We start from the raw sequence: 23,328 nt of genomic DNA on the forward strand, positions 1-23,328 counted from the left end.
TATTTCTCATACCCACTTTCTTGCATAACCCTTTATTTTCCTGTTCTGATCAAGAATTTGTCCATCTCAGTCTTAAATGTACAAAAAGACACAATCCCCACGGCTCTCTGTGGCAATAGGATCCAAAGGTTCTCAAACCTCAGAAAACATTCTCTCTCCTCAGTCTTAAATTGGTGCCTCTTTATTCTGAGGCTACGCTCTCTGGTCCTAGACTCTTCTATGAGGGGGAACATCCCATCAGCATTTACCCTCTCAAGTCCCTTGAGAATCCTATACTGAGATCACCTTCCACCTTCTAAACTCCAATGAGTAGAATCACAATTGGTTTAGCCTTCACTCATTAGGCAATTCTTTCATGCCAGGGATCATCCTAGTGAACCTTCACTGAACTGCCTCCAACATAATAATCTTTCCTTAAATAAGAGGACCAAAACTGCTTTCCATAAATGGTCTCACCAGCATCTTGTACAGTTGCAGTATGACTTTCTTACTTTTGCACTACAACCCCTTTGAAATAAAAGTCAGCATTCCATCAGCCTTCTCGATTACCTGCTGCATCTATAGGCTAATACCACAAAGTCATTTTTGTGTTGCAGCATTCTGCAGTTTTTTTCCATTTAAATAATATTCTGTTCTTTCATTGTCCCTTCCAAAATGAAGTGGAGGCACTTGAAGGAGCAGTGCTCTGAAAGCTCGTGTTTTCAAATAAACCTGTTGGACTATAACCTGGTGGCGTGTGATTTTTGACCTCTTTCAAAATGAACAACTTCATATTTTGCCATCACCCACCTTTCTGTCCACTTACTTGACCTATGAATCTCTCTCTGCAAAATGTTTCTATCCCTCTCACAACCTGTCTTTCCATTTATTTTTGTATCGTCTGCACATCTGGCCACAATACATTCACTTCCTTTTCCAAAGTCATCAACATATATTGTAACCAGTTATGGTCCCACCACTGATAGCTATGGAATCCCACTGTTCATGGTTCACTAACCTGAAAAAGAATGCTTTATCTCCACTCACTGTCTCCTGCCATCAGCCACTTCCTTATTTATGCCAATATACTAATGCCAAGGGCTCTTATCTTAGGACTGACTGTTTCAGAGGTACCTTGTTGAATCCACTCTCAAAGTCCAAATACAACATATCTATTGGTTCCCCTCTATCCACCCTAGTTGAGACTTACTCAAGAAACTCCAAAATATTTGCCAGACATAATTTCTCTTTAATGAAGCCATGCTGACTCTGCTTAATTAGATTATGATTTCCAAATATGCTGTTACTTCTTTAATAATTAATTCCAATAGTTTTCCAACAATCAATGTTAGGATAAGCAGCCTATAGTTACCCATTTTTTTGCCAACTCCCTTTTTGAATATGGGTATCACATTAGCAGTTGTCTAATCCCTTGGCACTTTACCAGAATGCAAGGATTTTTGGCAAATCACAACCAATGCATCACTATCTCTGTAGATCGTCCTTTGAGGGATCCTAGGACGCAAGCCATCTGGGCCAGGAGACTTATTGCCTTGAGCCCCATTAGTTTGTCTAATATTTTTAGTGATGGTGATGGTACTTAATTCCTACCTGTATTCTTCATTGGATGATTGAAGTTTCTTCCACTGTAAAGACTGATGATAATTGTCAGTTTAACTATTTAGCCATTTCCTCATTCCCCATCTCCCTAGATTCATTCTCTAAGGGACATATGTTCACTTTGATCTCTCTCTTCTTTTTATATATTAGAGAAGCTCTGATGGTCAGTTTTTTATTCTTCACTAGTTTAACCTCTTAGTTTATTTTCTCTCAATCTTTTTAGTGTTTCTTTGTTAGATTCTGAATTAATGCCAGTCTTCTGGGCTATGACTGAATTTTGCCTCCTCATATGCTTTTCCATTCAATTGAATACACTCCTTAACTTCCTTGGTTAGTCATGTTTGGTTTATCATTCTCCTCAGAATCTTTCCTTCCTGGGATGTATTTTTGATGATAGTCATGAATTACCTCCTGAAACGCCTAACATTGCTTGCTTACTGTCATTCTTGCTAACCTATCCACCATTTCACTTCAGCTGACGATATTCATTTCATTATATAGTTCCAAGTTAAGCACAGTTTTTTTTCCCAACTCCAGGTTCTCTCTCAATCTGAATATTAAATTCTATGCTATGATCACTACTTCTTTGGGGATTTTTTACTGAGATAATTGATTAAACCTACCTCATTATTAGATCCAAGATAGCCTGCTCCTGGTTGACTCCATGACATATTGCTCTTGAAAAACTATGAATTTGTTGTTGTAGCTATCGTTTCCGATTTGATTAACTTAATCAGCATGAAGATTAAAATCACCAATAATTGTCTTTTTTTCAGATTTATAGCTTTTCCTCAAAAATGATTACAGTTTGTTTGGAGTAGTTTGCAGACCTGCAATGTTTTTACTCCCTTGCTATCTTTTTTGAAACCTCTGCCCAAATGGACTTGACATCATTTAAGCCCAGATTGTCTCTCAAACCTCCTCATCTCATCTCTTCTTAATAATGTTATCCCATCAACTTGCCCCGCTACCCCCCGTCTCTGAACTGAGGATTGACACATAAGAAACCAAGGAGAAAGTGAGGACTGCAGAAGCTGAAGATCAGAGTTGAAAAGTGTGTTGCTGGAAAAGCACAGCAGGTCAGGCAGCATCCAAGGAGCAGCAGAATCAACATTTCAGGCATAAGCCCTTCATCAGGAATCTTAAAACCCTTCCTGTTGAATGGCTTATGCACGAAATGTCGATTCTCCTGCTGCCTGACCTGCTATACTTTTCCAGTGCCACACCTTTCAGCCACATTAGGGAGATTTAAACAATCCTTGGATGAACACATGGATGATGATGGGATAGTGTAGGGGACAAGCTGAGAATAGTTCACGGGTTGGTGCAACATCGAGGGCCGAAGGGTTCTGCGCTGTATTGTTTTATGTTCTATAAGAAACCAAAGCTGATGATGGGAACAGAAATTTATAAAAAGATAAAAGTAAAGTCACCATAGTCTTACTAGACCATACAGCTGATCTTTCATTAGAGAGAGACAACTGGCTGTAGCTTAAGTGGAGGGTCATCGGGTATCAAGTGAAGAAAGAAGTTAATTAGGAGGAACCTTCATAGTAATCTCAGTCAGTGCAGGAACTGAACCCACACTGCTGGCTTCACTCTATCACAAACCAGTTGTCCAGCCAAGTGAGCTAACTGACCCCCTATGCAATTTGTACAGCATGAGAAGGTACTAGGTGACAGAATCATGATTGGCACAAGTTGCAGTAGGAACTGTTAATCCTTGTTCACTCAGACTAGTAATGTAGACCAAGAGCTGACAAGGGCCTATACAGACTATCAATCTTTGCTACACTCCCCAGGGTACTGCTTTAATCAAGCAGACAATCTACTAGACTGGTATGAGTTTGATTAACTAAGACTAGCAATTCCTGCTGTATCTCCACACTAATTATGGTCCAAGTAGTCAGTACCCTCTTTTCATACCTCATAAAAATACATTATCTCTATGTTTTACTTCTTGTGTATTCACTCCTGATGAACAGATCCACAAAGATTCAGCTTTGATCTTATTTTAGCAAAGTAAAAATACTATACAGTCAAGGATATTCCTATGGAGCAGTTAAGTTAAAGCATCTAAATATATTTGTTGTGAAATCGAACCTTTTCTCAGCCCGTACTTTCTTTCCACATTGGGAACAAGTGTACATATTATCACCTTCCAGAGTATCTTTGATTGTAACTTCATCAAGCGACTCCTAGAAAGTGAAACACATATTTATAAAGCACCTTTCATAATTACCAGACATTTCGAAACACTTTATAACCAAAGTACTTTTTGAAGTGCAGGCATACAGTGAACTACAATGCGATCATGACCAGATAATCTGTTCTTTTGTAATGCCAACTTGATGACACATATCAGCCAAAATAACTATGAAAACTTGCCTGCTCTTCTTGGAAATTATGCCATGGGACTTTTTACACCTATCTGCTTTGGTTTAACATCTCATCAAAAGGTGGCACCTCTAACAGTGCAGCACTCTTTCCACAGTGAATTGTGTTAGCATCAATTGTGTGTGCAAACCCAAGATTTGGATCTGAACCTGGAAGTCTGTGCCTCGGTGGCAAGAGTGCTACCAAGTGGGCCACAATAAAGTCAGAAAAATATATCAAAAACAAACGTTGTACTGTACAATTAAAAACATTGTCTACTGACTTCAAGATATTTTAAGCACTGATTAACATTAATAAGCACATTACAATTTTAATGTAATCACGGCATATTTTCTCTTCTGGTAAATAAAGTACCAATGTGATGAGAAAGGAACATATTTCAGAACACAATTTATTGTAAAAAGTCAATCCTTTTGACAAGAAACATCACTATGTGGATTTTAAAGGAGTCATTATTTCTCTGAATAAAATACCATGACATTTATTCATGAATTTTTAAGTTTTTCAAAATAATAAAAGGGCTCTTACAACATTATTCAACGTTATGAATGTTTTATTCTGAAAATATTAAACAAATGTGACATACGAGGTTATGATGAGGAAGTTGAATTGTCTTGCAATGCTTCCACTTTAGCAGCCTTTGAAAATCATGTATCTTAATTTTATCTTTGTTAGTTCAGATATTGCACTGTTTTACCTTACAAAATTAGACATAACTCACATAAATGTTTTTCATATCAGCCACTTGGCATCTAACTGTGTAGAACTCCTCAGCTGTCTGGCTGACATGTTCGCAATCCTGAATTTAAAAAAAAGTGACAACTTCAGTATTTTATCATAGATAATTTATTTTCATAATGAAACTGCTTAATTAAACTTCTGAATGTTCAAAAATTAAGTACACTTACCAATGACACCACGTTATTTGTTATAACCCCTCCAAATAAGCTTTTCACCGTGTCTTTCTAATATTAAAAAGAAGTTAAGAGGATACTTTTAGACAATGATAGCCTCCCTTTATGGTATTGAACAACTACAAAAAGGTATTTCAAGTTTACCAGTTCAGGGGACATTTCTTCAATTTTTGTAATCAGGTCAGTGAAAAATTCAGTCATATCTTTCTGTTCTCCTGTGTTCAATGGTTGTTTGTCCATAGTATAGGTTTTGCAGAAAGGTCGTGGATTATATGCTTTGCGCTCACTTTCCTAAACAAGCAGATATTTCAAAAGAAATTGGTCATTTAGAATGTTAAATTCATTGCTGGTATCAATATCATTTTTTATTACAGAGATTTAAAAACATTATAGCGTGGTCATAATGGGGGACTTTAATGATCTCAATGTAGATTGAGATAATGGTAGCAAAGATTCTGGATTAGTGGTTCTGGAAAAGCACAGCAGTTCAGGCAGCATCCAAGGAGCAGTAAAATCTCCTCGGATGCTGCCTGAACTGCTGTGGTTTTCCAGCACCACTAATCCAGAATCTGGTTTCCAGGATCTGCAGTCATTGTTTTTACTTAATGGTAGCAAAGATCAGAGTGGGACAAGCCCTCCTAAATAATGTTTGGATGAGTTTTCTACAGGAATGTTTGTAGTCCAATAAGAAAGATGGCACAACTAAAGAAGGTTCTTGAGAATGAGGTGCATCAAGCAGATCAAATGTCAGTGAGGGAACAGTTAAGTAAGGGTGATTGTGATATTAAAGGCTTATGACAACTATTGGAAAGAATAATGAAATCAGTGAAAAATTCTTAATGGGAAGATCATGCTAAAGTTGCTTGAGTTTATTGGAGAAATAACAGAGGATCGAGTGTAATGTTGAATGTGATGTACATGGACTTTGAACTAGTTATTTAATACTATACCATATAACAGACGTATGAGCAAAATTCAAAGCTCATCAAGTAAAAGGGATAGCAGCCATGTGGATACAAAAGAGTGGCAGCATAAACCTGGGTGAAAACACCCAGGTCTCTCAGCTATTACATATGTACGAGCTGAGACACCTGGGTGTATACGTATGTATGCAATTAAAGGTGACAGGTCAGGTGGAAAGTAGTACACAGAATTGAAATATACAGTATCCTACGCTTTTTCTTAAAATACGGCATACCGTACAAGATTAAGGAACTATGTTGAGCTTGTGACAGACACCAATTCGACTTCAGAGACAGTACTGTCTCTCTTTGAGGATGCCACATTTTTTAAGGAGGATGTGAACTAACTGGAAAACATGCAGAAGAGGTTTACAACAATAGTTTCATCTGAGAAACTTAAGCTATGCGGAACCATTGAAGTCGTCAGGACTGGTTTCCACATAGAAGAGAGGGCTAAGATGGCAGTTTTCAAAATCATAAGCAATCTGGACAGAGTAGATAGGGGAAAACTAGTCCCACTCAAAAGGATCCAGAATGAAAGGTCATAGATTTAAAGTAATTTACCAAAGACCAATTGTAATGTAAGAAACAAATCATTTTCCCATTGCGAGTAGTTATATGCTGTAAAGAATCACCATATACACAGTAGGTAATCATATGACTCAGCCAACGTTGTCTATCTCAATGCTGCAGGCAAGGATGCCCTGAGGCAAGGTACATTGGGGAGACCAAGCAGACACTACAACAATGGATGCATGGACACCAAGCAACAATCGCCAGACAGGGATGTTCCCTCCCAGATGGGGAACACTTCAGCAGTCAGGAACATTTGTCCTCAGATCTTCGAGTGACCATTCTCCAAGGCGGACCTCAGTATCGTACTAATGCAGAGTGGCTGTGCAGAGACTGATAGCCAAGTTCAGTACTCACAGAGATGTCCTCAACTGGGACCTTGGGTTCATGTCACACTACAGGTGACCCCACTATACTATACACTCTACATACATACATGCTTACATACTCTCACATTCACACAGACCTTTTCTCATACACACACTCTCTCAGACATACACTCCCACACACTCACCCTCTCACAGGCTTATACTCTATCTCATACACACACACACACTTCTACCAAGCACACAGACATGCAAACATATACTCCCTCACCCGCACGCTCTCTCACACACACACAAACAAAAATCTGTGGTGAATTTGCATTTGCAGAATTGTATTTGTAGATATGTTCTATTTTAGCTCAAAAGGCACACAACCTGAAGGCAGTCAATTCATATACCATTTTATAGATTCCTACTTTGGAAATAGAACCAGTCTGACTCAAGATTGGGATACAGACTCTAACCTCACACCTTTAATACACTGTCTGAGCGGAGATGTCACTATTTTTAATAAAACCTTAAATTATCTCGAGAATGTGACTTGAAAGTAGCTCTGGGATTTACATATTAATGAATCAAAACCTGCAACCCATTCTAAAAGATGAAAAGACTTTACAACAATCTAGGTTTGTTCCATAGATCATTTAATTGCATGACACTATGACCTTTTGCTCTAAATTGTGTCTTATTATCCTGCTCCACTAGTTACTTGATGAAAGAGCAGTGCTCTAAAAGTTAGTACTTCCAAATAAACCTGTTGGACTATAACATGGTGTTGTGTGATTTTTAACTCTGAAGAAATACCAAGATGTGTGATGTTACATTGAAGAGCTTTTAAACAATTGTTTGAATAAAACATTTGGGATTGAAGGGAAAAGGATGAAGAATAGCTCAAGGTTACATGGTTTAAACAAACAGCTGGTGCAAACACACTGAGCTGAATGGGCTCCTCTTTCAATGTAGCAAGTCAGTGATTGTAACAAACTGAAATTTAAATTATTGAAACATCTCAACAGATCAGACTCCAAGCGTTTTGTTGTTTGCCATTTTAATTCTCCATCTTTCTCCAACTCTGATCCTACTATCCTCAGTTTCTTGTAGTACTTCAATGCACTTCAATAGATGCTTCATCTTTACAGACAGGTTATACACTTTGGGAGGAAGAATAAAGGAGCTGTATGTTATTTAAAAGGAGGAACAGGGATGGAATCCTCATGGAATCCCAAAAAGCTAGCATCCAATTTCAGCTGATAATAGGGAAGGTAAATGGAATGTTGACCTTTATTTCAAAGGGAGTAGAGTTTAAAACCTTGCATAATTTACAAAAACTATACATGGCACTAGTCAGACCACAACTGGAACATACTGTGAACAGTTTAGGGTGACTTATCCAAGAAAACAGATACAGGCATTGGAAATAGTCCATAGTAGGTTCACAAGGCTGATATAAGGAAAGCAGGAACTGTCTGATGAGAAGAGGTTGAGTAGATTGGGCCTGTATTCATTGAAATATAGAAGCCTGAAATATATGACCCCTTACTGAAACGAGGACTTGGCCATATCCCTTTAAACCCTTCCAATTCATATACCCATTCAGATGCCTTTTAAATGCTGCAATTGTAATGGTCTCCTCCGACAGCTCATTCCATACATGTACCACCCACTGCGTGAAAATGTTGCCCCTTAGGTCTCTTTTATATCTTTTCCTTCTCACCCTAAAACCTAAGCCCTCCAGTTCCGGACTCCCCCACCCCAGGGAAAAGACTTTGTCTATTTATCCTAACCAAGCCCCTCATGATTATATTAACCTCTATAAAGTCAACCATCAGCCTCCGATGCTCCATGAAAAATAGTCCCAGCAGTTAGTAGTGTAAGTTTCTTGAGGTTAGTACCAGACAGCATAGTGTTAGAATAAGGGGTTGTGCATTTAAGATAGAGAGGAGGAGAAATTTCTTCTCACTTTGGTCAATAAATCTGTGGAATTAATTTCCCTAGAGGCCTATCAAGCCTGTGTCATTAAATATATTCAAGACTGAGACAGACAGATTTTTATGGAAAAAAGGCAGAAGAGTTGAGTTGAGGATCAGATAGCCATGATCTCACTGAATGGCCAAGCAGACTCGATAGACTGAATGCGAAAAAGTGAGGACTGCAAATACTGGAGATCCGGCCTATCACCATCACCCCCCACCTGCATCTATCTATCAGCTACCTCCCCTCCACCCCACTCTCCTATTTATCTGTCAGCTGCCTTCCCCAACCTAACATTCCTGATGAATGGCTTATGCCCAAAATGTTGACTCTCCTGCTCCTCAGATGCTGCCTGAGCTGTTGTGCTTTTCCAATAGCACACTTTTTGACTCGATAGGCTGAATGCCCTACTCTGTTCTTGCATCTTCTGGTCTTATCTTTCAACTGGTCATTTATAAGCCCTGGACTCCAATACCAAATTCAACAACTTGAGGTCTTAAGCTCTGTTTTAGTTCCTTCTTGTTTGAAGTTTTGATTTTTTAAATATGTTTCTCACTCTTTTTCCTTTTGGCCAGCATCTGTTCGTAGAAATTATCCCACATATCAGGCAACATCTATGAAGGGAAACTCAGTTAATGATCATCGAAATGAATATTCATTCTGTTCCTCTCCATTTATGTTTTCTGGTCTCCTAAGTATTTGCAGCATTTTCTGTTTTTATGACCCCTTAACACTGTGTTTATTTGTTACCATACATTTTGGGCATACTTAGATCACAGTCTCACCTATCTTTCACTCTATTAGAGAATGTCCCTTTCATATTGCTGGGAAAACAACATTTTGTCAAAAATTTCTGTCTTACACTGAACAGGACAATTCACAGAAATGCCAAAGAGAAAACATTTACGCTGTATGAAAGCAGCGTTTTGATTGGTAGAGGCTTTTTCACGGAGGATGGATCAATTCATGATGACTGACAGTTAAACCAGGCAGATTGACTCTGATTTATCAAGGTATTGCCCTGAGAAATTAACCAGAGACTGTCACCTATTTTGAGTCGAGTTCAAACGGGTGCAATGTACATATTCTTTCTGCCTGCAAAGGATAAGGCTGTGTGCATTAATATTTGTAGCTTCCAGTACGCACAAGTGCTCTACACCGCAAGTCAGACTAAATGAGTTGTCAACTCCTCAGAGTGTACTTGCCAACCGATTTATACTCTCCTCCTCTACAACATATTGTTTCTCTTTAATTCTTCTTGAAAGTTGTCCTGATGAGCGCAACACGAAAAGCTTTGACAAAATATCTTTTTTCAAAAATGCACAAATTCAATACTACTGACCAGCTTTCTTTTTGATCTTTATCGTACCTTCCTTGCTCTCACTTGTAACAAGCTCATTGCTTTGCTGACATTTCCAAGCTCAATAAGTTGTTAACTTTTCCAATTCATCACATTCCTAATGTTAACAGCAGATCACAGATATGAATTGGTAAACTTGTTTCTTACTCTGTAGATGCACCTTATCTGTTAGCTTATTAAGTATATTCTGTTGAGTATCTTCAAATACTACTTATTAAGATTTGCAGCATCCACAATATTTTCTTTCTGTATGTCTACTTATAGGCCAACAAAATACTCACCATGAGATACGTGAACATCTTTTGCAGTTCCAGTAGTGTTGTTTTATGCTTTATGTCGTCTGAATACTAAGAATGGAAGAAGACAAAAAAAATTAAATAGGAACTGCCACTTGAATTGCCTACCTCTGGGCAGAAATAATGAAGTAATTTTAATGACGACACAGAGCATAAAGTGCTGAGGTTCATTTAAACTTCCCAGGCATTGGGTTAAAGTTGGCAAATACAAAGTGCAGAATTCACTCCAATTATTATACACATTTTAGTAAACTTCTGCACTGCCACCATAAATTAAAACTATTTCATCCTTTCTAATTCACTTGTTATACTCCAGACAATTGTGATGTTCTACCTCCCTTATGCTGTTGACTTGCACATGGCAGACCAGCTCAACCCATTTAAAAAAGGTTAAATCCGGCTTAGTAATAATACTGATTCAGTCAGAGAGCATATTGAACAGGAAATGTGGTGAGGAGAGTCAGGTGAAATATAGTATTGGGTCAGCATTTTGGGATGGAGAATTCCAGAAATTATGTTCTATTGCCCTCAACAGGTTGTGAATGTGCATTCTAAAGATTATGTGATTATCTGAATGCATACTTATCTTTAAAATCTGAAACCTTTGCTAGTTTTAATCATGTTTCTCCTTTTCATGAGTAATGGAACATTTTAAAATGCCACAAGATTTTGAAAAGTGTATTTACCCTTTTGATTTATTTTTGAAGACCTGAATGAAAAGTATTACTCTAATTTCCAATCTGTACCTCCATAATCTGCTTACATATTCTCTTCCCCAGTTATAAAGAATCTACGTTATCTGTGAGAATAGTAGGGTGGTTATGGTAGGGGATTTTAACTTTCTACATATAGACTGGAACTGCCATAGTGTTAAGGGTTTAGATGGAGAGGAATTTGTTAAGTATGTACAAGAACACTTTCTGATTCAGTATGTGGATGTATGTACTAGAGAAGGTGCAAAACTTGACCTACTCTTGGGAACTAATGTAGGCCAGGTGACTGAGGTCTCAATAGGGGAGCATTTTGGGGCCAGCAACCATAATTCTATTAGTTTTAAAATAGTGATCGAAAACATTAGACCTGATCTAAAAGTTGAATTTCTAAATTGGAGAAAGGCTACTTTGAAAGTATCAGGCAAGAACTCTGAAAAGCCGATTGGGGCAGACGTGTGCAGGTAAAGGGATGGCTGGAAAATGGGAAGCCTTCAGAAATGAGACAACTAGAGTCCAGAGACAGTTTATTCCAGTTAGGGTGAAAGGAAAGGCTGGTAGGTGGTAGGGAATGCTGGATGATCAGAGAAATTGAGGGTTTGGTTAAGAAAAAGAAGGAAGCATATGTCAGGTATAGACAGGATAGACAGAGTGAATCCTTAGAGTGTAAAGATAGTAGGAGTACACATAAGAGGGAAATCAGGAGGGCAAAAAAGGGACATGAGATAGCTTTGGCAAATAGATTTAAGAAGAATCCAAAGGGCTTTTACAAATACATTAAGGAGAAAAGGGTAACTATGGAGAGAATAGGGCCCCTCAAAGATCAGCAAGGCAGCCTTTGTGTGGAGCCACAGGAGATGGGGGAGATACTAAACGAGTATTTTGCATCAGTGTTTACTGTGGAAAAGGACATGGAAGACAGAGAATGTAGGCAATAGTTAGTGACATCTTGAAAAATGTCCTTATTACAGAGGAGAAAGTGCTGGATGTCCCGAAACGCATGAAACTGGATAATTCCTCAGGACCTGATCAGGTGTACCCCTGAACTCTGTGGGAAGCTAGGGAAGTGATTGCTGGGCCTCTTGCTGAGATATTTGGATCATCGATAGTCACAGGTGAGGTGCTGGAAGACTGGAGGTTGGTTAACGTGGTGCCACTATTTAAGAAAAGTGGTAAAGACAAGCCAGGGAACAATAGACTGATGAGTTGTTGGAGGGAATCCTGAGGGACAGGATATACATGTTTTTGGAAAGGCAAGAACTGATTCGGGATAGTCAACATGGCTTTGTGCATTGGAAATCATGTCTCACAAACTTGATTGAATTTTCTGAAGTAACAAAGAGGATTGACGAGGGCAGAGCGTTAGACATGATCTATATGGACTTCAGTAAAGCATTCGACAAGGTCCCCCAAGGGAGACTGGTTAGCAAGGTTAGACCTCATGGAATAGAGGAAGAACTAGCCATTTGGATACAAAACTGGTTCAAAGGTAGAAGACAGGGTGGTTGTGGAGGGTTGTTTTTCAGACTGGAGGCCTGTGACCAGTAGAGGGCCACAAGGATTGGTGCTGGTCCACTATCTTTTCGTTATTTATATAAATGATTTGGCTATGAACATAGGAGGTACAGTTAGTAAGTTTGCATATGAGACCAAAATTGGAGGTGTAGCAGACAGCGAAAAAGGTTACCTTAGATTACAATGGGACTTTGATCAGATGGATCCATGGGCTGAGGAGTGACAGATGGAGTTTAATTCAGATAAATGCAAGGTGCTGCATTTTGGGAAAGCAAATCGTAGCAGGACTTCTACACTTAATGGTGAGGTCTTAGGAAGAGTTGCTGAACAAACAGACCTTGGAGTGCAGACTCATAGCTCCCTGAAAGTAGAGTCGCAGGTAGAAAGGATAGTGAAGGTGGTGTTTGGTATGCTTTCCTTTTATTGGTCAGAGTATTGAGTACAGGAGTTGAGGTCATATTGCGGCTGCACAGGACATTGGTTAGGCCACTGTTGGAATATTGCGTGCAATTCTGGTCTCCTTCATATCAGAAGGGTGTTGTGAAATTTGAAAGGGTTCGGAAAAGATTTACAAGGATGTTGCCAGGGTTGGAGGATTTGAGCTATAGGGAGAGATTGAATAGGCTGGGGCTGTTGTCCCTGGAGCATTGGAGGCTGACGGGTGACCTTATAGAGGCTTAGAATAATATGAGAGGCATGGGTAGGGTAAATAGACAAGGTCTTTTCCCAGCTAGGGGGCATAGGTTTAGGGTGAGAGGGGAAAGATATGAAAAAGATTTAAGGGGCAAGTTTTTCTTGCAGAGGGAGGTGTGTATTTGGAATGAGCTGCCAGAGGATGTGGTGGAGGCTAGTACAATTGCAACATTTAAAAGGTATCTGGATGGGTATATGAATTAGGAAGGGTTTGGAGGGACACGGGCCGGGTGCTGGCAGTTAGGACTAGATTGGGTTGGGACATCTGGTCGACATGGACAAGTTAGACCGAAGGGTCTGTATCCGTGCTGTATATGTCTAATGACTCTACTCTCAATTCAATTCGACTTTTGCCAACGAACATAAACATCACTCTATTCTTCCTAATTTGGAGTTTAAAAGTTCAAGAGATATCTCTAGCACACATCATACCTTACTGAGACTACAAGGAGAAGAGCCAAAGATCAGTGGTAAAAAGATAAAAGATTAAGTTGACTTAGAAATCTGATAACATTTGCAAGCCTGATGAGGGAATGTAATTTTGGAAAAATTAGTCAATGAAAGAAGGCAAGAAATTTTACTGTTCTGAAACCATGGAAACTAAGCTTATTTTTCAAAAATTAGTTGTAGTTTAGTTATAGGTAATGACCATTATTTGTAATACGATAATGTTTAATTGTAGTCGATGTAAAACAACATTGTCACAAAAGTGGGTTTGGGTTTGGGTCTGTGACTGCATGGTGAGATTGATCAATGGTCCCAGGCTAACATCAAATCAGGCTAACAGATATGAAAAGACTTTGGAGTAAAATTGCTTTAGTTTGAAGATACAGTTGTATGTTAAAGGAATGGAAATGGACAGAACACATGGCATTGACCTAAGCACCAGAAACATCAATGAAAATCACAAAAGCTCTCCTAACCAACATCTGGGCTTTTTTGGTGGTGGGGGGGGTCATACCTTTCAATCCCTCATTCATGACTGTCACCATGCCACGGGTATGTCCTGTACCTCCAGGATGAAGCCACCCAAGGTAGTGACATATGGTCAGGATCATTCTTGTAAACCTTGTCTGGATTCCCTTCAGGGCTCATACATCCTATCTTAATACAGGGTTCAAAACTGCTCACAATGTTCCAAATGCAGTCTGACCAGATCCCTCATACAGCCTCAGCAGTACATCTCTGTTCTTGTATTCTAGCCCTGTCAAAATTAATGCTAACATTGCATGTGCATTCCTAATGAACCTGCATATTAACCTTAACAGAAACACAAATTCTGACTTCTTTTTGTGCCTCAGATTTCTAAAGGCTTTCCCTACTTAGAAAATAGCCAATGCCTCGCCTTCCTACCAATGCACATAAACCTCCACATTGGCCACCTTGACTCTCCTACTGATCACGAATCTATCCAACTCAACCTTAAGTAGAACCAAGGGTTCTGTCCACACAGCTTTCTGTGACAAGGAGTTTCAAAGACACTCAACCCTTAGAGAAGAAATTCCTTCTCATCACAGGTCTTAAATTCACATCCCTTAATTCTGAGACTATGCCCTCTGGTCCTGGACTCTTCCATGAGGGGATACATCTTCTCAGCATTTACCCTGTCAAATCCCCTCGAGTCCTATATGTTTTAATGAGATCACCTTTCATTCTTCTAAATTCCAGTCAGAAGAGTCCCAACCTCTGTGAGCTTTGCTTATAAGACGATCCCTCCATATTAGGAATTATCCCAATGAATATTCTCTGAACTGCCTCCATGAAATAATATCTTTCCTTTAATACAGGGACCAATATCACTCTCAGTATTCCAGCTGCAGTCTCACCAGCATCTTGTACAGTTACTATATGATTTCTCTACTCTCATATGCTAATCCACTTGAAAGAAGGGCCAACATTCCATTAACCTTTGCGTTCCTGCTGCACATGTATGTTAGCTTTTCATTTCTTGCACAAACATTCTCAAATCCCTTTATGTTACAATTTTCTGCAGTTTTTCTTCCATTTAAATAATACTGTTCTTTTGTTCTCCCTTGCAAAATAAACAATTTCACCTTTTCCCATTCTATATTCCATTTGCCGGTTTTTTGCCCACTTACTTAACCTATCTTTCTGTAAATTGCTTTTATCCTTCTTGCAATCTGTCTTTATTTATTTTTGTGTCATCAGCAAAAAGACACTGATTTCCTTCTTCCAAGTCATTGATATACATTGTAAACAGTTGTGGTTCCAGCACAGGAACCCACTGGTCATGGGTTAGCAACCTGAAAAAGAACCTCTTATCCCCACTCATAATTTCCTGCCCATTAACCAATTCTCTATCCATGCTAATTTACTATCTCCAACTCTTACCCTAAGTTTAAATACAACACATCTACTGATTCCACTCTATCCGCTTTGGTTAAGATTAAGTTGACTAATTCAAAATCTGTTCATCTCTTGCTTAACTTTATTCAGTGTTCTGCTGTCATATGCACCCTGAGTAGTGAATTCTGTAGATCCATGACCTTTTAAGGGAAAAATTTCCTCCTCACCTCTGATTTAAATCTGTTACCCTAAAACTATGAATTCCCATTCTAGACTGCCTCACAGGGAAACAACTATTCTATGCCTATGTTCAGTCAGTTTTCATCTTCCATCTATTTTTATAACAATGTTTTTCAATCTCCTTTGTGGAAATTTGTCAAAAGTTTTGTAGGACATGTAATACAACTAATTCAAATTATATCCCATGCAAGAGTTCAGTGCTTACATGTTTAACTATTGCACATTTGGAAAATGGTCCAGCACTTGGATAACTGATACAAACGTTCTGGCTGCTTTGCCTATTCTATGAGGTTTCTTCCTTGCCTTTTCTTCAACACTAACCACCAAGTTGACCATATTAAGTCATTGCACAGCAGGCTTGGATTCAACTATTTCATCAAAATAAGCAGCGTGCCAACACCCATTTGCAGGTACATTTGACATTTCAAGACATCTGAACAATACTGCCCATGGAACTCTAAACAACCAGGAAGTTAATAAAAAGAAAATTGCCAAGTAAATCAAGTACCCAAGTATTGTGTACAGCCGACTTAATAATTCACTTTACATTTAAAAAAAAAATTTGAAGTAAAAAAAATTGGGAACTTACTGTTAAAAGTTTAAGCAATAAATTGAAACTATTCTAAAAAAAATAAGATTAGACAGCTTACCAGCATTAGCTTTCAGAGAATACTGGCACTACCACACAAAAACAGGTTAATTCCTCATTCATTCTTCACTAAAATTAATAGTAGAACACATGGACAGACACTAATATTGAATAGATGGCACAAGGCGATATGTTCAAATAAAATTGCTCTCACTCCCTTTCAAATTTCATCCGGTTAGTTCCAACACAAACAAAAAAGATTTCATTACCTCCTTCTACAATTCCCCCTGTGAGGGGTAGAATGGACAATTGCAGCTTTAAATACACTAGCAGCTCAAAATCTTCACAAATCAATCTAAACATGTGCCATGCACAAGATTTGACTGCAGGAACAAACTCACCTAGGCCAAACTGCATTCTCCCTCAACAGGAATATCTTTTAGGCTAATAAGCCTATAGTTACCCACTTTTTGCCTCCCTCCCCTTTTGAGTAGCAGTGTCACATTGGCAGTTTTCCAATCTGCTGATGTTTCTCCAAAATCCAAAGATGTAGGGGAGATCAGATACAAACAGGAAAAAAAACAGTGTCTGATCATACACATGAAAAATAAAGCAAAACACTGTGGCTGTCAAAAGATCATTTCAAATAATGAAATTCCATTGGTGAACTGTCAGAATCTCAATCCTGAGGCAAACAGTATTATCTGCCTTTTTCAAGGAAAAATCAAAGGGGAAAAAAAGATGAAAAGCTTAAAATTTACATTTAACCATAACAAATTAAGTATTTAAAATTTTTTCAGAATATATGCCCTCAATGGCAAGATGAGCGGCAAAGACTATTACTGCCTGCGCAGACAATCCCCAACATGTCACAGCAAACCCTCCTTTGGCAAGATGCATCTGTGCATAAGCAGATGCTACCACAACAATGCTCATGCACACGTTAAATAAATTGCTGTGGTCCCTATGTGAACGTGCAGCTGACTGTCAAACATGGAGATTCTGAAACAATCACTTTCCTGAATTAGTTAGCTAGATATGTAATCCATCAAAACTAAATGGAAACAAATTAAATTAACTGCCCAAACATGTCTGCCTTAGAGTGAAACAATACCAGTTAACGTTTGAAACATTGTAATATTATTTAAACTGTTCCTATTTTTACTCATGAAGAAGGGTTAATAGACAATTATGCTGAGGCTGGAAGAAAATGCCTTAGAACATATGAAGAGTACCGTGTAGGAATACTTTAGCAATACAGTGATGCAAATTTAATAAAACTACCAAGCCACAATCACTCATATAGAGTCAAATAGAAGATGAACTTCAACCCATCAAGTGTGCACCAATCTATCTACACTAATTCCAATTACCAGCACTTGGCCCATATGCTGGAACTTTGTGATACTTCAAGTGCTCATCCACGTACTTAAAAAGTTAAGGGATTTCTCATCTCTACCACCTTCCCAGGCAATACATTCCATATTCCCACCACTCTCTAGATGAAAAAAAACTTTTCAAATCCCCTCTAAACCTTCTGCCATTCACTTTACAATTATGCCTCCTTGTTATTTACCCTTGAACTAAGAGGGAACAGCTGCTTTATATTTTTCCTGTCTAAACAATCTGGTCAATCTTCGTGTCTTATGAATGGAATAAACTTTTTGCAAGGTTTGTAGCTCAGATTGAGGTTTAGGGTGTAGGTTTGCTTGCTGAGCTGTAGGTTACAGCTCAGCAAGCAAACCTACACCCTAAATGGAATAAACATTGTACCCTATTGAGCTGAACCCCTTCTAAAGTTATAAATTTCACATTGTTAATAGTATTTCAATCATCACAGCTGGAGGGAAAAAGTAATAGTCTTCAGTGATGGGCAGTTAATACTCAGAAGTTTGTCTCTACCCTGCCATGTGATTTGATTAGCAGCATCATCTTTGTCCTAGGAACGCTTGCAGTACATTCATGGTTGCTGCAAATTTTACTGCTTATAACAACATTCTTTCATTTAACATACTTTAACTTTTGGATTAATTCTTGATAGATTAATCAACAGACTCAAGTTACTACATATATGAATTAAACGTCATATTTCAACAGTACTTACTTTAGCCGTAAAGATGGCCTGTCTGGCCTCTGGTATCATATACAGCTGCTGGATTGTGGAAGCTAAGTAACAGGTCGCTCCAAGATTTGTCAAACCTACAAACCTACACTCAGCCCGCACATCATCATGAGGCCAGTAATCCCACTTGTATGGTGCATGAGATGCTATATTAGAAAAAAAAAGTGGAGTTTAATTCAAAATTATTTTGCCACAGTTCATATTCAATTGTACCAAACTTGTACAACTCAATGAAAAATGCAAGCAAATCATAATTTTATCTTTTATTTAAGCTCTATTCTTTTGGAGATCAAATACATTATAGAAACAACACTAACTTTTTGTCTTTAAAGCATTATGAGAATTTCTATTAGAAAAAAGTGAGAATTAAAAAAAATAAACGTGACATTGCTTCTAGCCACCAGCAATGTCTGCGAAATGTTGAAAACTAAAATATGCAAAGGTAGAACATGCTGAGGATGAGAAAATTCAGGCAAGATAAAATTTACCCCATGGTATTAATGCTTTAAACAACAATGCTGGAGCATTCACCAGAGCATAATTTTATGCATGTTTTGCTACCGAACATCAAGCAGTTGGAAGTATGCAAAAAGGACAACATTCTATTCACATTGAGAACGTTTGTACAGCATGGCCAACTTCAGAGACAACCTTTAATGGGTAGGAGGACTTGGCTAACATCTCAAATTAGGTAGATAAGTGGAAGGTAACATTCATGTTACGTTTAATCTTGGTCTGGTATGGTCATTAACAGAGTAAAATCCAGTCATCTCCCTTTGGGCTAAATGACACCTTCACTGCTTAATCATCTACCATCAATACTTTGGTCATGACTACTGCCCAGAGGCTTCATTAGTCCATCTCTGTTAACATCTGAGTAACAGAAGTGGGGTGAATCCTTTTGCAGTCTGCAATGAACTTCTTCATCTTTCAGTTTTTTCAGTCTTCAAGTTTAGATTGAATCCCCAGCCGTCTTACACCCACATGTGCTTTGCAGCACAATTATATTGTCATGTAAACATCATCAACTTGAAGTTTCCCCAAAATGTAAGAAATCTGTATTGCTATTCCTTCTAGACTTCAAAATTTAGGAATTCCTAATTATGCCCATCTCTTGGTGGAATACATGGAACCTTGCTTGTTCCACTCCTACTAGAGTCACTTCTCGCAACTTGTTTTCTCCATTATGTTGATAATATCATCACTCCTATTTGCCTCTCTCATTCGGAACTGAAACAATTATCAATTTCACTTCCAAGTTCCCTTCTCTTCCCACCTTCACCTGTGTATTTGACTCCTCCTTTCCCCGACAGCTGTGTTTACATTTCTGCAGGCAGGCTGGCCTCCAAAAGCCACTAAAAACCCACTAACTCCAATAACCTGGACTCTTGCTTTCTGTAAGACTCCATTCCATTCTTCAAGTTCTCTCTCGCATCTGTTCTGATGTAGCCACCTTCTGCAGGAACTGCCTTAGAAATGTCCACTTTTTTCCTCAACCAAGAATTTCCCACCAACATGGTTAACAGGGCTCTTATTCACGTTTGACCCACTTCCTGCCTTCACCCATTGTCTTCACTCCCACAACACTAACAGGATCTATCTGGTCCCCATTTTCCACCTCACCAGCATCTGCATTTGAACACGCATAAGCCACAGTCTCCAGCAGAATGCCACCACCAGACATATATTTTACTCTCCTTTTATCAGCATTTTGCAGGGATCGTTCCCTCTAACCCACTCCAAACACCTCTCCACACCCTCACAGCACTCTCCTTTGCAATCATAGAAGGTGCAACACTTGTCCATTTACTTCTCCTCTCCTCACTATCCAAGGCACCAGACATACCTTCCAGATGAAGCAGCAATTCACCTACAATTTACTCAATCTATTCTACTGCTCACAATGTGGTCTCCTCCACATTGGCAAAGAGAAATGCAGACTGTGCAAGCGCTTTGCAGAACATCTATGTTCTGTCAACAAAAATGATCCCGAACTTCCAGTAGTCAGCCACCTCAACACACTATTTTAGATCTGGCAATGAATAATGAGACGGGTTTCTTACAACAATGCCAGAGTAAAAGGATCCCATCGGAAACAGTGAACATAATGAGGTAGACTACAGTCTGACTACAGCCTTCTACAGCCCCAGCTGTACATCTCTGCTGTCGTATTCGAGCCCTCTTGAAATGAATGTTAAAATTGCATTTGCCTTCCCTATTGCCAACTGAACCTTAAGAAAATCCTAAACTAAAACTCCCAAGTCCCCCTATACTTCAGATTTCTGAAACCTTTCCTAATTTAGAAAATAGTCCATGCCTCTATTGTTCCTACCAAAGTGCATAACCTCACACTTACCAAACTTATTCCATCTGCTACTTCTTTGCCAACTCCCCTAGCCTGTCCCATGTCCTTCTGCAGTGTATTTGCTTTGACGTTACGTGTCCCTCCATCTATGTTTGTGTCACCTGCAAATTTAGCAACAATGCCTTCAGTTTCCTCATCCAGATTACCAACACGGAACTCCGTGAAACTACAGTTACTGGCTGCTATCCTGAAAAAGAACTCTTTATCCCTACTCTCTGCCTTCTGCTAGTCATGATGTAGAGGTTCCAGTTGAACTGGGGTGGATAAAATGAAAACTCACATGATGCTAGGTTATAGTCCAACAGTTTTATTTGAAACCGCAAGCTTTCGGAGCCCCTGCTCCTTCCTCAGGCAGCTCGTTGAGAGAGAATACATTGGTCGCAGAATTTATAAGTAAAAGATCAAAGGGTATTACAATTTGTGCGAACGCATTGAACAAACCTAGATGTCTATTGAAGTCTTTAATCAGTTAGAATGAAAGTGCAGGTTTAGATGGATTAATATGTAAATCCAGAATTTCTTTTAAGTCACTGCCCCAAGATAACTTCAGGTTTTACCAGAATAAAGGTAACACCTCTAGTCAGACAATGTATTTTAGGCATGAGGCCATGTTTTAAACCTGTTTATATTTCTAAAGTAGGAATGTATAAAATGCCACATTAACTGACTGTCTACAGACCATGTGCTTTTCGAATAAAATAGAATATATGTACAAATACAAATTCACCTCATGGATTTATATGTGCATGTGCGTGCGCATGGAAGCAAGCACATGTAAGAGGATGTGTATGTGAATGCATGTGTATGAGAGAGTGTACGCATATGCATGTGTGAGGGAGAGTGGGTGTGTGTCTGTGCTTGAGAGTGAGAATGTGAGGGAGTGTGAGAGCGAGCATGGGCACTTGAGAGAGAAAGTACGTGAGTGTTCTTTGCAGCCTGGAGCACCTTGCCAAGATCTTCCCTACATTTCCACTTCTTGCTTTCAAACAACCGTCAAAACTTAAACAGACCATTGTTCACAGCAAACTACCCAGCCTTCAGAACATCGAACACACCATATAATGCTATCATGACAACTCCTGCAAGACATGTCAAAGCATAGACAATGGATACTACAAGTGGGGACTCCACCCACCATGTGCACGTCAGATACTCATGTGATTCGGCTAACATTGTCTGTCTCATTTGCTGCAAGCAAGGATGTCCAGAAGCATGGCATATTGGTGAAACCAAACAGATGCTATGAAAACTGATGAATGGACATCAAGCAACAATCACCCGACATGGGTGTTCCCTCCCAATGGGGGAACACTTCAGTGTTCAAGGACATTCAGCCACAAATCTTTGGGTAAACGCCCTCCAAGGCGGACTTTGGGACATGAAACAATGCATTGGCAGATACACTCTATTTTATTCAAAAAGCATATGATCCGTTGACAGTCAATGTGGCATTTTATAAATTCCTACTTTGGAAATAAAACCAGTCTGACATATACAAAATTCTAAAATACATTGTTTGACCGGGGTGTCACCTTTATTCTGATAAAACCTGATATCTTGGGGCAGTGACTTGAAAGAAATTCTGGGATTTGCATATTAATCACTCGAAACCTGCACCTCCATTCTAACTGATTAAAGGCTTAATAGTCATCCAGGTTTGTTCAATACATTTGCACAAGTTTTATGACCCTTTGATCTTTTACTTATAAATTCAGTGACGGACTATTGCCTAAGGAAGAAACAGGGGCTCTGAAAGCTTGTGGTTTCAAACAAACCTATCAGACTACAATCATGTGTCATGGGACTTTTGATTCTGCTAGGCAGCCAATCCTCTGTCCATGCCAGATCTTGCCCCAACACCAAGGGCTCTTACATTATTTAGCAGCCTCCTATGTGGGACATTGCCACAGGCCATCAAAACCCAAATAGATCACGCCCACAACCTCTCATTCGTCTAACTTGCTCATTATCTCTTCCAAGACTTCTGACAGATTTGTTAGGTATGGCCTCCTCTTGATGAAGCAGAGCTGACTCAGTCCTATTTAACATGTAACTATCACTAAACATGCAGCGCTAGGAAAACTAAAGGGGTTAAAATCCAATAGGTTCCCTGACCTAATGGAATGCATTTTAGGACATTAATGGAAGCAGTTATAGAGATAGTGAATGCACTCTGGCAGTAATCTTCTATGCATCATTAGATTCAGGAAAAGCTCCAGACTTCTTGTTGGAAAGGATCTGAGGGACAGGATTTACATTATTTAGAAAAGCAAGGACTGATTAGGGACTGGCATTGTGCATGAGAAATCATGTCTCACTAACTTGGTTGAGATTTTTGAAGGAGTAATGAAGAGGATTGATGAAGGCAGTGATCGACATGGACTTCAGT

General features: G+C 39.0%; 1 protein-coding gene across 4 annotated transcripts in view; it reads right to left on the reverse strand.

Annotated features, from left to right (window-relative positions):
* usp34 (ubiquitin specific peptidase 34) overlaps nucleotides 1-23,328 on the reverse strand; it is a 367,536-nt gene that overhangs the window by 96,378 nt on the left and 247,830 nt on the right. For all 4 annotated transcript variants that reach the window (XM_072581002.1, XM_072581003.1, XM_072581001.1 and 1 more), the window contains 6 exons: nucleotides 18,557-18,720; nucleotides 10,384-10,449; nucleotides 5,055-5,201; nucleotides 4,905-4,961; nucleotides 4,718-4,795; nucleotides 3,703-3,797 (listed from right to left, as the gene is read on the reverse strand). In XM_072581002.1, the coding sequence (XP_072437103.1) occupies nucleotides 3,703-3,797; nucleotides 4,718-4,795; nucleotides 4,905-4,961; nucleotides 5,055-5,201; nucleotides 10,384-10,449; nucleotides 18,557-18,720 (607 nt within the window). The remainder of the gene's footprint in view (nucleotides 1-3,702; nucleotides 3,798-4,717; nucleotides 4,796-4,904; nucleotides 4,962-5,054; nucleotides 5,202-10,383; nucleotides 10,450-18,556; nucleotides 18,721-23,328) is intronic.

The sequence above is a fragment of the Chiloscyllium punctatum genome, chromosome 11 (genome assembly GCF_047496795.1).
Source record: "Chiloscyllium punctatum isolate Juve2018m chromosome 11, sChiPun1.3, whole genome shotgun sequence".
NCBI lineage: Eukaryota > Metazoa > Chordata > Chondrichthyes > Orectolobiformes > Hemiscylliidae > Chiloscyllium > Chiloscyllium punctatum.